The sequence below is a fragment of the Trichomonas vaginalis genome, chromosome I, assembly GCF_026262505.1.
Source record: "Trichomonas vaginalis G3 chromosome I, whole genome shotgun sequence".
NCBI classification, from domain to species: domain Eukaryota; phylum Parabasalia; order Trichomonadida; family Trichomonadidae; genus Trichomonas; species Trichomonas vaginalis.
Window position 1 is genome coordinate 17,542,005 of NC_067203.1, and position 14,291 is coordinate 17,556,295.

Sequence of the window (14,291 nt, forward strand, 5' to 3'; positions counted from 1 at the left end):
GGGAGGAAGGAATAATATAGAAGATTAAAATAAATTCATCTTATTGCATAAATATGCTGTGAAATGCAAATACCGAATAGCACACTTTATGTAGAATTGTATATGACAAACAAAATTCACAGTGTCATTTCAAATCTACGAAGACAATCAAAGAAAGACGAACCAAATATATACAGGAATTCACTGCAATGTCAATGGTATTATTTTGCAAAATGTTAAATCAAAAGTGTAACTCTTTAGCAAATATTTAAGTCAGATATGCCAAGAGATGAACATTATATATTAAGATGGTTTTTCGACCCAGCCTGTATTATAGTTCTGCTTCATTTTCTGCGCGCCCAAAACTCTTCTTATGGCTTGGCCAAATGACTTTTTACGAAAACCTACAAATTATATGAACCCAAGTGGAAGATTTCAGACTTCAAGTATGGTATTTATCAGATGGAAGAAAAAGAATTAATCCTTTATACCATGCGTTGTACTAGAACTTAGTTTCATATACAACTACGTATCGAACGGTAAAAAATAATTTTTAATTACAGGCTTGATGGTGTTGGATTTGGGTTGCAATTAGATGTGGTGCAGAGTTCAGGCTTTGTATAAAGGAGCTTGTTTTCTGTTCAGGGTCTTTAGGTATAATACAACGAACTGACCTACTCTTTTACCAATATTTTTGACCCGTTCCAAATTCTTTCTAGGTTTTTATTCCATTTCCATATAACTCTTCCACATTTCGAGAAGTTTCCTATTCTTCAAGAGAAACCATTTACTATATTAAAATCTAATGTCGCACTAGTCTCTTACGTTTTGTTGGAGTTCTCATAGCATTTCTTTAACTGGGGCTCATACATTCTGTTCTTCCTTCTGGTAGAAACATATTGGGTCAACTCTTGTGTTGCGTCATTGCATAAAGTTTTAATATCCACTTCAGGGTTTGGTATAATTTTCCACTCTCCTATTTGCAACATGATGAAAACTTAAGCAGGTCATTTGAATGGCGTTGCATTTGTACATCTGTTGGGACTTGACCATAGTTTGCATTGAGTTTGTTATTCTAACTTTCATTTGGAATATTCTCTGGTTTGGTTGTCCAGGTTGCTGTGCTTCGCTAACGTTGTGCGTCCATTTAATATGATAAAAATATCTCTTACGATACATATACTGAACATTTGCATGGCATTGCGTTCATCTTCTATCTCTGTACTTTCTGCCACGTCAAAGAAATAAATGACACAATGGAAAAAACCTAAAACAAGTAGTCCGATTTCAAACCACATTTACACTTACTAATAAAATTTCTTTATTGTGACACTTTCTCCAGTTTATAGGACCTCTCATATTCTATCTTGTCATATATAAACTCATAGTCATGTATGTCCTCTAACCATCTCATAACGGTTTCCAAACCACTTTTATCGGATGTAAAGTAAAAGCATGGATGGTTATGTAAAACGTCTAAAGTTTCTAAAGAGTCTCTCAAAGTCCAGTCTACTTGGTATTGAAAATCCCATGTGTTATAGAACGGTGGGTCCACCATAAAGAAAACATTTTCCTTGTCTTTATATTTTTCATACAAATCTGTCCAATGACATCTCACAAACTCTATACCCTCAATATATTTTTCTATGTCCTCTTTGAAAACATTTGTATAGTTAAGATATAAAACTTTTGACATAAGTGTTTTCAATGTCATGAACTCTTATAGCACCACTATATAATAGTCTAGCAGATATACTATCCCAGTCTATATATTTTTCAAAACCTCTCTCACAATATTTTTCTTATCTAATGGTATACGTTCCATCTTACCTATAGGTATCTTTTCTTTTAACTCTTTCAATATTTTGTTAGTGTCTGGAATATGTTTGAGACGGTTCATATAGTTGTCGAAGTCATTGCATATAATCTTTGAGTCAGGAAATACAGTATGGCACAAATGGGATATATAGAAACTTCCACCGAACAAATCTACAAATGTTAGACCATTCGGTAGTTTCTTAAGTTCTCTCAATATAATATCTTTACATTTACTCTTATTCCAAAGAACGGTAACGGTGGTTTTGTAAAATTCATTTATATATAATAATAAAAATGTTTTTTCCTGAAAAGTGACAGAAAAGTGACAAAACATGTACGAAGAAGTCTTGAAAATTCAAGAGGGTAGAAAAGAGGTTAGAAAAGAGGTTATATCTAACCTTCTACCCTAAACATTATTTTGTCTGATTTTACGAAGAAGTCTTGACAAAACATGAAAACATATATAATTTGTGAAAGCTCCTGGAAGACCCGTATATAAGAACTTCATTTATACTAAACATCTTCGGGGCTAGAGGCACGAAGTGCCTGGAAGCCCCACTCCCTTTTTTTTTTTTTTTTTTTTTTTTTTTTTTTTTGTTTAATATTAAACTTACCTTTATAATATATACTTAAAAAAAAAAAAAAAAAATGTGGGGCTTCCAGGCACTTCGTGCCTTCTAGCCCTGAAGATGTTTAGTATAAATGAAGTTCTTATATACGGGTCTTCCAGGAGCTTTTCACAAATTATATATGTTTTCATGTTTTGTCAAGACTTCTTCGTAAAATCAGACAAAAATAATGTTTAGGGTAGAAGGTTAGATATAACCTCTTTTCTAACCTCTTTTTACCCTCTTGAATTTTCAAGACTTCTTCGTACATGTTTTGTCACTTTTCTGTCACTTTTCAGGAAAAAACATTTTTATTATATATATAAATGAATTTTACAAAACCACCGTTACCCTTCTTTGGAAATAAGAGTAGATGTAAGATATTCTATTGAGAGAAACTTAAGAAACTACCGAATGGTCTAACATTTGTAGATTTGTTCGGTGGAAGTTTCTATATATCTCATTTGTGCCATACAATATTTCCTGACTCAAAGATTATATGCAATGACTTCGACAACTATATGAACCGTCTCAAAATATACCAGACACAAACAAAAATATTGAGTGAGTTAAAAGAAAAGATACCTATAGGTAAGATGGAACGTATACCATTAGATAAGAAAATACTGTCAGAGAGGTTTTGAAAAAGCAGAGATATTGACTGGGATAGTATATCTGCTAGACTATTATATAGTGGTGCTATAAGAGTTCATGACATTGAAACACTTATGTCAAAAGTTTTATATCTTTAACTATACAAATGTTTTCAAAGAGAACATAGAAAAATATATTGAGGGTATAGAGTTTGTGAGATGTCATTGGACAGAGTTGTATGAAAATATAAAGACAAGGAAAATGTTTTCTTTATAGTGGACCCGCCGTTCTATAACACATGGGATTTTCAATACCAAGTAGACTGGACTTTGAGAGACTCTTTAGAAACTTTAGACGTTTTACATAACCATCCATGCTTTTACTTTACATCCGATAAAAGTGGTTTGGAAAGTGTCATGAGATGGTTAGAGGACATACATGACTATGAGTTTAGATACGTAAGATAGAATATGAAGAGGTCCTATAAACTGGAGAAAGTGTCATAACAAAGAAATTTTACTAGTAAGTAAATGTGGTTTGAAATAGGACTACTTGTTTTAGGTTTTTCCATTGTGTCATTTATTTCTTTGACGTGGCAGAAAGATATAAGAATATGAAGATGAACCAATGCCTGCAAATGTGTCAGTATATGTACTCGTAAGAGATATTTTTATCTAATATTAAATGGACGCACAGAACTTAGCGAATGCACAGCAACCTGGACAACCAAACCCAGAGAATATTCCAAATGAAGTTAGAATACAAACTGCAATGGCAAACTATGGTCAAGTGCCAACAGATGTACAAATGCAAACTGCCATGTCAAATGACGCTGCGTTAGGTTTGCCACCATGGTATGCAAATATGAGATGGAAAGAGTTTTATACAAACCCTGAAGTGGGATATAAACAACTTTATGCAGATGACGCGAACACAGGAGTTGACCCAGAATATGTTTTCTACCAGAGGAGAAACAGAATGTATGAGCTCCAGTTAAAGAATGCTATGGAACTCAACAGGAAACGTAAGAGACTAGGCGGACATTAGATTTTTACATATAGTAAAATGGGTTTCTTCAGTAAGATAGGAAACTTCTTTCGAAATGTTGGAAGAGGTATATGAATGGAAATAAAAACCGTAGGAAGAGGAATTTGGAACGGTGTCAAAAATATTGGTAAAAGAGTAGGTCAGTTCGTTGGTATTACCTAAAGACCTGAACCAGAAGAACAAGCTCCTGTTATACAACAGCCTGAACCTGCACCACAGTCTAGTTGGCAACCAAATCCAACACCTCAACCGAATTAAAAAATTATATTTTACCGTTCGATAGTAGTTGTATATGAAACTAAGTTCTAAGTAAAACGCATGGTAAATGGAATTATTCTTTTTCTTCCATCTGTAGTAAACATACTTGAAAGTCTGAAATACTTCCACTTGGTGGTTCGTATAACTTTGTAGGTTTTTCGTAAAAGTCATTTGCCAAGCATAAGAAAGAGTTTTGGGCGCCAGAAAATGAAGCATGAACAATAATAGCAGCTGGGTCGAAAACATCTTTAAATAAATATGGTTCATCTCTTGCATATCGACTGTAAATATTTTGCTAAAGGAAGTTCGACTTTCTGATTTTAACATTCTTGCAAATAATACCAGACATTGCAGTGAATTCTGTATATATTTTGTTCGTCTTTCTTTGGATTGTCTTCGTAGATTTGAAATGACACTTGTGAATTTTGTTTGTCATATACAATTCTCACATAAAGTGTGCTCTCGGTATTTGCATATTCATCAGCATATTTTGCATAAATGAATTTATTTTATCTTCTATATTTTTAACGCAGTCTGTAGAGAAGATGAAAGGTCAACTTGTATTAGTCAATTTCTTCCCACATTTTTCGTTTCCCTTCAGATATATAATCTATATGAAACCTTACAATAAATGGAAAACTTTTATCTTCTACAGACACAAACTTCATTCTACGAAAGCCAATAGCTTTTGTGACAGATGGGTCTCTTAGCCATCTTAATGGGTAGTCAAAACGATAGCCTTCATGCTTTACGGTCTCTGTCTCAAACTTTTGACCGACATTAGTAAAAAGTTTCATCTAATGGTTTAGTTGTAGCAACTCTTGAATTTTCTTTTTCTATTGGAAGCATATTTTATCTAGAATAAAAATGTCAAATGAAACAGCGTCTATGAGAGAAATACAACACAACCGACAACTCATTATGCAAGCTCTAAATAAGAACACAACAAACTTTTCAAAACTATTTCTAAGATATCTGAGTCATTGAAAGAAGGAAACTTTAAAACTGACGATAAACCAATGACAGATGAGTTTCTGTTTCAAGACAGTAAGAACATACTGTCTGTATAAATCCAACAAAAGGAACTTTAAACGAGAAACCTATAGATGAACTTCTTTTGAAAGCAGATGTTAACAACAAAGCTGACAAAGAGTATGTCATTGAAAAAGTTCAAGAAGAACATGACAGAGCAGATGCAACATATGCAACAAAAGCAGATGTTAACAACAAAGCTGACAAAGAGTATGTCATTGAAAAAGTTCAAGAAGAACATGACAGAGCAGATGCAACATATGCAACAAAAGAACATACTCATCCTGAACTAGCAGACAAAACATATGTTGACAATAAAATGTCAAGTGAAGTGACAAGAGCTGAAAACGAATATTCTAAAAAGACTCATACACATACCATTGCAAATATTACAAACTTACAAGAAACCTTAAACAGGAAAAGTGACGTTGGACATACACATACCATTGCAAATATTACAAACTTACAAGAAACCTTAAACAGGAAAAGTGACGTTGGACATACACATACCATTGCAAATATTACAAACTTACAAGAAACCTTAAACAGGAAAAGTGACGTTGGACATACACATACCATTGCAAATATTACAAACTTACAAGAAACCTTAAACAGGAAAAGTGACGTTGGACATACACATACATCTTCTGAAATAACAGACTTAAACGTTAGCCTTGAAAAGAAGGCAGATAAGAACCATACACACGATTTCTTCGCAACTGTTGGTATAGAAAATATTGAAGGAACGGTTGAAGAAACTGGGGATGTATTAAATTGGAAACCTCCTAACTTTCCACAAGGTTTAACATCGGAGGATGACATAACAACGATGAAAGACATTAAATGTAGAAATGTCTATGTCATGGAGGATGAAAACAAAGTTAAATTCACTGCTCAAGATTTATATGATAAAAAAGCTGACAAAACAGAGCTTCAAACATTAAAGACAGAAATACTTCAAACACTATATCCTATAGGTTCTATTTACACGTCAATGAACTCTACCAAACCAGAAACAGTTCTGGGTTTTGGAACTTGGACTCAAATAGTCGACAGGTTTTTGTATTGTGCAAACTCTTCAAAGGAAACAGGTGGAAGTAAAACGATTTCAGGTGCAAATTTACCTGCGCACAGTCACTACGTAAATTTAAGTACATCTGAAGCAGGTTTGCATAGTCATAGATTTTGGGATTGGTCAGCAATGACAAAAGGTAAAGGATATGATGTTAAAGAGGACGTTAAGTTTGCTATAAATTGTTACTGGGATAACACTGATGTAGGAGGAATCCATTCACATCGCGTTTCAGGGTATACGCAAACAACAGGACAAAGTAAAGACTACATGCCACCTTACATGACAGTTTACGCATGGTATAGAATTGCTTAGTCGTCATTTTCAACTTCTTTAGCATATTCGTCAGGAGTTGTCTTATATTTGTTAGGAACTGTCTTTGAAAGTATACCACCTTGAACCTTAACAAGTTTGAAACGAGGTCTGACAATAGTAGTTTTATCTTCTGCTTGCAGTCTGTACATTTTGCCATGTTTGCCTAAAACTTCATAATATTCTCTTGTATACTTTCTTCTATTTTTACGAACACGAATGTGAGTACCTGTCGAGTTCCCATTGTTGTCATAGTCAATAGTATTTTCATATGGGTCGCGTTTAGGTATTTCTATTTTTACTTTGTCACCTTTCTTAAGTTTGAAGCCTGGCATTCTTTCTTGTTTGTCTCTTTTGACTAAACTATTAAATATATAGTCTTTCTCTAAGTCAGGGTTGTTTTTCATTTCTTCGGGGAGTGGTTTCCCAAACCTTTTTGTTTACGGCTATTGTAAATATTTAAAACTTGTCTCATCTTTGCCTGGGAGAAGTGTCTATATTTGTCGTCATATGACATTTCATTTGCTTCACCACCTTGTGGTTGGTTTAAGTCTCTTAAGATTTTTATACAACTGTCAATGACACCAAGAGCAGAATGGTTTTGGTCGACAATGAAATATTGGTTTACATTTTTTGAACGCAGATAGTTTTTAATATCATCTGATTTGAAAGAACGTTCACAGTCAGATGTCAGTTTTGTTGGATGGTATTTGTCAACGAAGATTGTCAAAGCAGTTTTCACATCTAAAATATTTTTGGACTGTAATGGTATGGCTTCACAGTATCTTGTGTTTTGACCGACAAATATTAGCCAGTATGGTGGTCCATCTTCTCTATACCTCGGAATGTTTTCCAAGATATCCATAAACCAAGCATTTGGTGTTGAACTAAAGATTTTTACCATGAGTGCTTTCTTTGTTGCTTTAGAAACATACGGGTCCTTGTTTGGATTCGTCATTTTTATCCTATAAGAAATGGGTTTATTTGGCGCATTAGCAGGAGTTGCATCCAGATTTTTGCCCGCAGTGGGAACAATAGCCAGAGGTGTATTTGGAGTTGGAAGGAAGATTTTGAGTACATTAGGTATACTTAAAGAGAAAGCACAACCTATTATACAAACTGTACAGAAAGGTTGGGATGTAGCACGAGATGCAGCAAATCTTATTCCAAATCCTGAAACAAGAGGAAAAGTTCAAGGATGGATGGACAATGTAGGAAGACAAGCAGGAAACTACTATAACAAAGCAAATGACTACTATAACCAAGCAGGGCACTACATGGACCAAGGTGAAAGATTCTTTAACAGAGGATATAACCATGCACAACAATGGGTAAACAATAACCAACCTCAACCGCCTCAAACGTGGGGAATGTAAAATTTTTTACTGAGATGAAATGAACAATACAGCATTGAGACAAATGGGTTCAAGATGGATTTGTCGGCTTCCAGCAGTTACACAACCACGTGTTTGTCAAGTTCTTCCTATACCTCAGGAAGTTTTAGACCGACTTAAAAAACCTAAACAACCAGTTGAAAACAAACCAAACTAAAATTTTTTACTGAGATGAAATGACCGAAGAAGTTGAAACGGTAGATTTGACACCACAAACAAAAAGTTCAGAACCATTGTCAAAACCTGTCAAAGAACTTACAGATGAAGAGAAAAATTCAATAATAGAAAGTGCCAGGTCTGGAAATACAAACCCTAACTACAAAGTCACTTTTCATAGAAATGGAACGGCTAGTATCTCAAAAAAGAAACAGACTCTCACAAATAAAATATTGAAGTCTGAAGGAACTAAAGAGACAACAGATGGAAAAGTTTATTTCACTGACCAACAGTTCATTATAGAACATCTCATTGACTTAGAGTCAAAATATTCTAAACTTTACAACAAACACAAAAAGTTGAAAGGAAAACAGAAACAGATGGCATATGATATTTATGAAGATGTTGACGACACTACTATTCCAGCAAGTGAGGTAAAGTCAGAAGAACCGAAAAGTGACGAAAAACCAATAGAAGAAGGGGAGCCAAAAACTGAAGATAAACCAAAACCAAAGTTTAGTCTCCAGACTAAACCAAGTCAACCTTCATTAGCTGGTATGGGTTGGCGTCAAAGACTTTTGGCAGCGGGTGGTTACGTAAAGTAAAGAAAAAACATTTTTTTTATTTTTATAGAAATGTACGCTGAGTCTGTCGGAAAAGACCGTTGGGAAGACATAGATGAAGAAGTCTTTACAAAACATTGACGATGAAGTTCATGAGAAATTAGATGAAGAAAGTTCATGAGAAATTAGATGAGAAATATGAAATGGCATACCATTTAAAATAAAACATTTTTTAAAAAAAAAACATTTTTTTATTTTATTTGAAATGTACGCTGAGTTTGTTGGAAAAGACTGTTGGAAAACTTGTTTGTTAGATGAGAAATATGAAATTCACTGTTGTGAGTCATTTGAAGTCAGAAACAAAGAGACAAAAAGAGTTTTAAGCGGATGGGAGCGAAATGACGGATATGCTATGATGAATCTGGGTGGAAAATGCTATTTAAACATGTTGTCATTGCAACTCATTTTATACCGAATCCTAACAATTTACCTTTTGTAGACCATATAAACCATATAAGAAACGACAATAGACTTGAAAACTTACGCTGGGTCACTTGTTCTGAAAACAATAAGAACATAGGCAAATTTCGAGATATTGTATTCGAATTTGTCGACGAACTAGAAGATGAAGCAATTGAAATTACAGACTATGGTAAGCATACGTTTGAGTTTTACTACTACAGCGAAGAACAGGACTCTTTCTACTTTTATACCGGCGTAAACTATAGAAAATTACAAGTATATTTTACTAAGGCAGGCTATGCTTATGTAAACACTAGAGATACAGATGGAAAAAACGTTCAAATACTTCTTAACAAATTCAAGAAGCTATATGGCATACCATTTTAAAACAGTATTTAAAACAGTATATTTTTACATATATTAAATGCTTCAGGTTGAAAAACAAAGAACAAAAGGAGTAGATACAAAACCGTTAGACTATATCTTTACAAACGCCGGTAGGACTATATCAGATGAAGAAATTTCATCCCGAACCACCTAGTAACAGTTTCTCTGACTTTCAAGTTTGGTTCACAACAAATGGTGTGCAACATATTGTTCCATTGTACTACGACTTTTATCTCGAATTGTCTTTCATATATAACTACGGAGAAGTGCTGAAAAAGTATTGAAAAATATATTTTAGGGTAGAAGGGTATATCTACCCCGTTTTCTACCCTCTTTTCTACCCTCATGAATTTTCATGAATTTCCTTAAGATAGAAAAAAAGTGAGTTAAAATGAGATTTTTATCGTTGTGGTCCGACGGTTAAGCCACAAACGAATGTCCGACGGTTAAGCCAAAAATATTTTTTATTTTTATTGTAAGAACAGTATGACAGTCGAAGCAAAAACGTTCACGAACAAATCTAATGGCGAAACATTCACAAAAGGCACTTACAACGGTATTGAAGTCTTACGTAGAGACAAGGATGGTTATATAAATGCAACAAAGATGTGTCAGCAGTTTAGGAAAGACTTTAGAAGGTTGTTGGAAAATAAGTCCTGGGAAGAGTATTTTGAGGCATTTTGTGAAGAATATACCAACCCGCGGAATTCCGCGGGTTGCTTTTTATACACAGTTCATGCAGGAATTCCCGATGAAATCAAACAGGTTAGAGGAACGTATGTAGACCCAAGACTTGTAAACTATATAGCAATGTGGGCTTCTCCAAAATATTGTATAGCAGTTGGAAAAATTTTGGACTCCATAGACAAGAAAGTTCATGAGAAATTAGATGAAGAAGAACTTGAAGATACAGTAGAGAATGCTAAACCTTTGTTCGAAGAAGAAGTTAGAAAAATGCATGAAAAACAAATAGAACATGAACGTGAGATATGTTCTGGTTATAGGACTCTCCATACGAACTAGACCAATGGGAACAAGAAGATTTAAAGAGAGAATTTAGAGAATATGAACTCGCTAAAATTTCATTAGAAGCTGCAGAAAAGAAGTTAAAAGTTTGGGGTCGTTTTGTACAAAAATATTGTGAGTAAATGAACCATTTTTTTTCGACAAAAATATATTTTAGGGTAGAAGGGTATATCTACCCCGTTTTCTACCCTCTTTTCTACCCTCGTAGAAAACACACAAAACTCTTGAATTTTGTATAAAAAAAGCAACCCGCCGTTTTCCGCGGGTTGGTATATTCTTCACAAAATGCTTGTTTTGAGGTCGAGCCATTTTTGGCTCCACCGTATTTTTAAACCAAACTCGTTCATTTTGTGCTGAAATAAAATAAAGGTAGTCCCACCAAAAAATATTTTTTTATTTTTATTGTAAGAACATGTCAGCAACAACAGCACCAAACTCGTTAGTCATGAACCCAACTTCTATGTTAGTAGAGATGAAAAGCTTCATTCCTTCTTCATATACTTTCGAAACAGAAATCCAGAAGATAAAGCAGGAACTTCTCCAAGGAGATTTAGACTGTAGTGCAAAAGATGAAACAAATGAACAGTATCTTTATGAAATGCAGGATATTATTGACCATCTACCTAAACTTCCTGAAATACAACAACAAAAGCTCACTATTCCAGAATTCGATGAAATTGAAGTCAGACTGACTGACTCAGTTGAAATAAAGAAGTTCATTCGTAAGATAAACTATGAGTTTCTTGGATTTCATTGCAACCACAAAGACAAGTCATTGACATATATAAATCTGAAGAATTTAAGACCTACGACAACTTTGTTTCGTTAGTTGCTGAGTGTGTCTTGCAGATAAGAGATAAAGATAGAAGAGGTAAGATATGGAATGAACAGATAAAACCCGCAACTTTTGAGTTAAAGAAAACCATCTACGCCTTAGTTACTAGCAGGACAAATTTCAGAATATAACGCAAAAATGAACTCACAATGTTCAAAATGTAAAGCAGCAACAAGGAAATATAACTACTCCGTCAAAGAGATAGAACGTATGAAAAGACCATACTGACTTAAAGAAAGAAGTAGAGAAACCAGCAGAAGATAAAATGGACATGTTGACATTTCTGAACAAAAACTATCCAACTGCTAACGATTTCCTTCTTTCAGATGTCAAGAAGAAATATAAAGAAACCTTCGGCATAGTTAAAATTTTTGATATCCTTCGTGAAGAAATAGAAGCTACAAAACTGTTTAAAGTCATGAACCATCACAACATATACCATGTAAAACGCTTGTAAATAACTGGGGTAGAAATGAGGGTAGAAAACGGGGTAGATATACCCTTCTACCCTAAAATATATTTTTATTGAATTCTGTATAAAATTCTGAGTAAAATGACATATGGAACACATACTTTTTCAGTAAGGACATATGGGGTAGAAATGAGGGTAGAAAACGGGGTAGATATACCCTTCTACCCTAAAATATATTTTTATTGAATTCAGCAACAAATTTCATGAATTTCCTCATATGTTTGCTACCCTCGGAAAACCGAGGATAGAGATTCCATTCGAAAATCGTAAAAAATTGCGACCCGCGGAAAACCGAGGAACGCCTAAAACACATGAAAATCGTAAAAAAATGACCAAATTTCATGATATAACTGTATCTTTTATACAAAATAAAATAAAAGCTAGTTTTTTTAAAATATTTTTTTTTATTTTGTATGTAAGAACAGGAAATGTCAAACACTGAGTTTGAAACAGTTAAAAAGATAGACAATGAGACCAAGGTGGTTAGAATAGGTGATTTAAACGTAAGATACTCAAAGAAATACAAAAAATATTCTTTGTCAGACATTTTAACACTATCTGAAGGAAAGAAAGCACACGACTGGGTTAAAAATGCTTCTACTCAGAAAATTTTGACAAAAAATCCTGAGCTTATGATATCGGTAAGATTCTATGGAACAAGAGCATATCTCATCGACAAAAGTCTTATACCAGTAGTTTTGTTCTGGATTGACCCAGTTGTTGGATATAATTTCATAACATATGGTTCATTCGATACGGAACGTTGCAGTGAAGGCTTACTTTACATCGTTCAGAAACCAAAGGACTTCAATACAAAGAGATATAAGATAGGAAGAACATTTAATATAACTCAAAGATATGACAATATAGTCAATAGAGTTAAGGTTGCGTTCGTTAACGATATGAGAGCTGCTGAAACAGAACTACTTGAAAAGTTTGAGAAGATGTATGGTGCTCCCACGAAAGGTAGGGAAACGTTTGAAGTAGATGAGATAGATAAAGCTATAAAATTATTTGACGAAGTTGCTGAAAAATACATGTAAAGCGTTTATTTTTGGTCTTTTATACAAGATAGAAAATAACGCTAATTTTATTTTTTTTTATTTTTTTATTTTGTATGTAAAGACAGATATGTCAACAACAGAGAACACAACAACAGTTATAGTCCATGAAGCTATAAATGAAGAATACGAGTACATACAGTATAACAAACAGTTACGTCTCATTCGTTCGGTCAAAGACGATATGTACCAAATGCAAAGTATTTTGACAGCATGTTATGCTCCAGATACTAAGAAACCACAAGACTGGTTTAGGAACCAAAGCACACAAGAACTTTTGAGCGAAGCACAGCGAGACATACTTTTTTCTGAAAACAGTGAAGAACAGCGACTACGAGAAAAACCGCAGTCGCCAAAACTCTATGAAAATCGTGAAAAATTGCCAAATGGTTTGAGAGGATATTATGTTCATAGACTTCTTGTAAATAATGTGGCACAATGGGCTTCAGCTCGCTATTCATGGTATGTCTGTAAACTTCTTGACGAAATTCATAGACAAGAACGTGAAGAGATGGAAAAGAAACTTCAAGCAAAAGATGAAGTCATTGAAGCAAAAGACAAAACCATACAGAAAAGAATACCACGTTCGGTACCAAAAGGAAAGGAAAAGAACTATAAGTATATGATTTATACTGAAGAGATGGAAAATGAAGAAGACAGAGATATGGTTATGTTGCATTTAGTCAGAAGAAACAACAAAAGCTTTTACGACCTTGCTAAGATTTACAAATCTGACAGAAATTGGTTCTATCGCGAAAACTTACCGATTTCAATGACACCGAATGAAGATGTTAAACAGATAGTTCAAGATACGTTACCTCAAACACACTATGATATGAAAGGTTGTACAATACTTACCTTCAAAGAAGATTTGCCATTGTTAAAGGAAAAAATAACAGAGTATTTCGACAACTTCAAACAAGTAGGGTAAATTTCAATCTTTATTTTTACGCTTGACCTTTACATTCTGCCTGAGGAAGTCTTTAACAAGCTCGTTAATTTCAATTAGATAAATTGCTTCGTCTAAGGGGTCAAGCTCCATACTGAGTCAGTACAATGTTGTACTTTTTCAAGACAATATTGTACTTTTTCAAGACAATGTTGTACTTTTTCAAGACAATGTTGTACTTTTTCAAGACAATATTGTACTTTTTCAGAACAATGTTGTACTTTTTCAGAACAATGTTGTATAAATTCAGTACAATGTCTCTCAAA

At 33.9% G+C, this 14,291-nt stretch overlaps 6 protein-coding genes and 2 pseudogenes across 8 annotated transcripts, besides 2 other annotated features; all 8 read left to right on the top strand.

Annotated features, from left to right (window-relative positions):
• Positions 1-2,390: part of a mobile genetic element that runs on past the window's edge.
• Positions 2,391-2,428: 38 nt separating this feature from the next.
• Positions 2,429-14,291: part of a mobile genetic element that runs on past the window's edge.
• TVAGG3_1002590 (uncharacterized protein) lies at positions 3,684-4,046 on the top strand (the record flags this gene model as incomplete). Its single annotated transcript, XM_051254327.1, has 1 exon — positions 3,684-4,046. The coding sequence occupies one exon, from the start codon at positions 3,684-3,686 to the stop codon at positions 4,044-4,046; it is 363 nt and encodes a 120-aa protein (XP_051079901.1).
• On the top strand, positions 7,695-8,096 carry TVAGG3_1002600 (uncharacterized protein; the record flags this gene model as incomplete). The annotated part of the gene is made up of 1 exon (XM_051254328.1): positions 7,695-8,096. One exon carries the CDS (start codon positions 7,695-7,697, stop codon positions 8,094-8,096), a length of 402 nt encoding a protein of 133 aa, XP_051079902.1.
• On the top strand, positions 8,116-8,271 carry TVAGG3_1002610 (uncharacterized protein; the record flags this gene model as incomplete). Its single annotated transcript, XM_051254329.1, has 1 exon — positions 8,116-8,271. One exon carries the CDS (start codon positions 8,116-8,118, stop codon positions 8,269-8,271), a length of 156 nt encoding a protein of 51 aa, XP_051079903.1.
• Positions 8,291-8,875, top strand: TVAGG3_1002620 (phage tail repeat-like family; the record flags this gene model as incomplete). The annotated part of the gene is made up of 1 exon (XM_051254330.1): positions 8,291-8,875. One exon carries the CDS (start codon positions 8,291-8,293, stop codon positions 8,873-8,875), a length of 585 nt encoding a protein of 194 aa, XP_051079904.1.
• TVAGG3_1002630 lies at positions 9,099-9,682 on the top strand (annotated as a pseudogene). Its single transcript has one exon. A coding segment is annotated over exon 1 (584 nt).
• TVAGG3_1002640 lies at positions 10,169-10,830 on the top strand (annotated as a pseudogene). Its single transcript has one exon. A coding segment is annotated over exon 1 (662 nt).
• TVAGG3_1002650 (organellar and viral DNA polymerase type B) lies at positions 12,654-13,058 on the top strand (the record flags this gene model as incomplete). Its single annotated transcript, XM_051254331.1, has 1 exon — positions 12,654-13,058. A coding segment is annotated over one exon (405 nt), but the record flags the coding sequence as incomplete, so codon positions are not given.
• Positions 13,717-14,007, top strand: TVAGG3_1002660 (uncharacterized protein; the record flags this gene model as incomplete). Its single annotated transcript, XM_051254332.1, has 1 exon — positions 13,717-14,007. The coding sequence occupies one exon, from the start codon at positions 13,717-13,719 to the stop codon at positions 14,005-14,007; it is 291 nt and encodes a 96-aa protein (XP_051079906.1).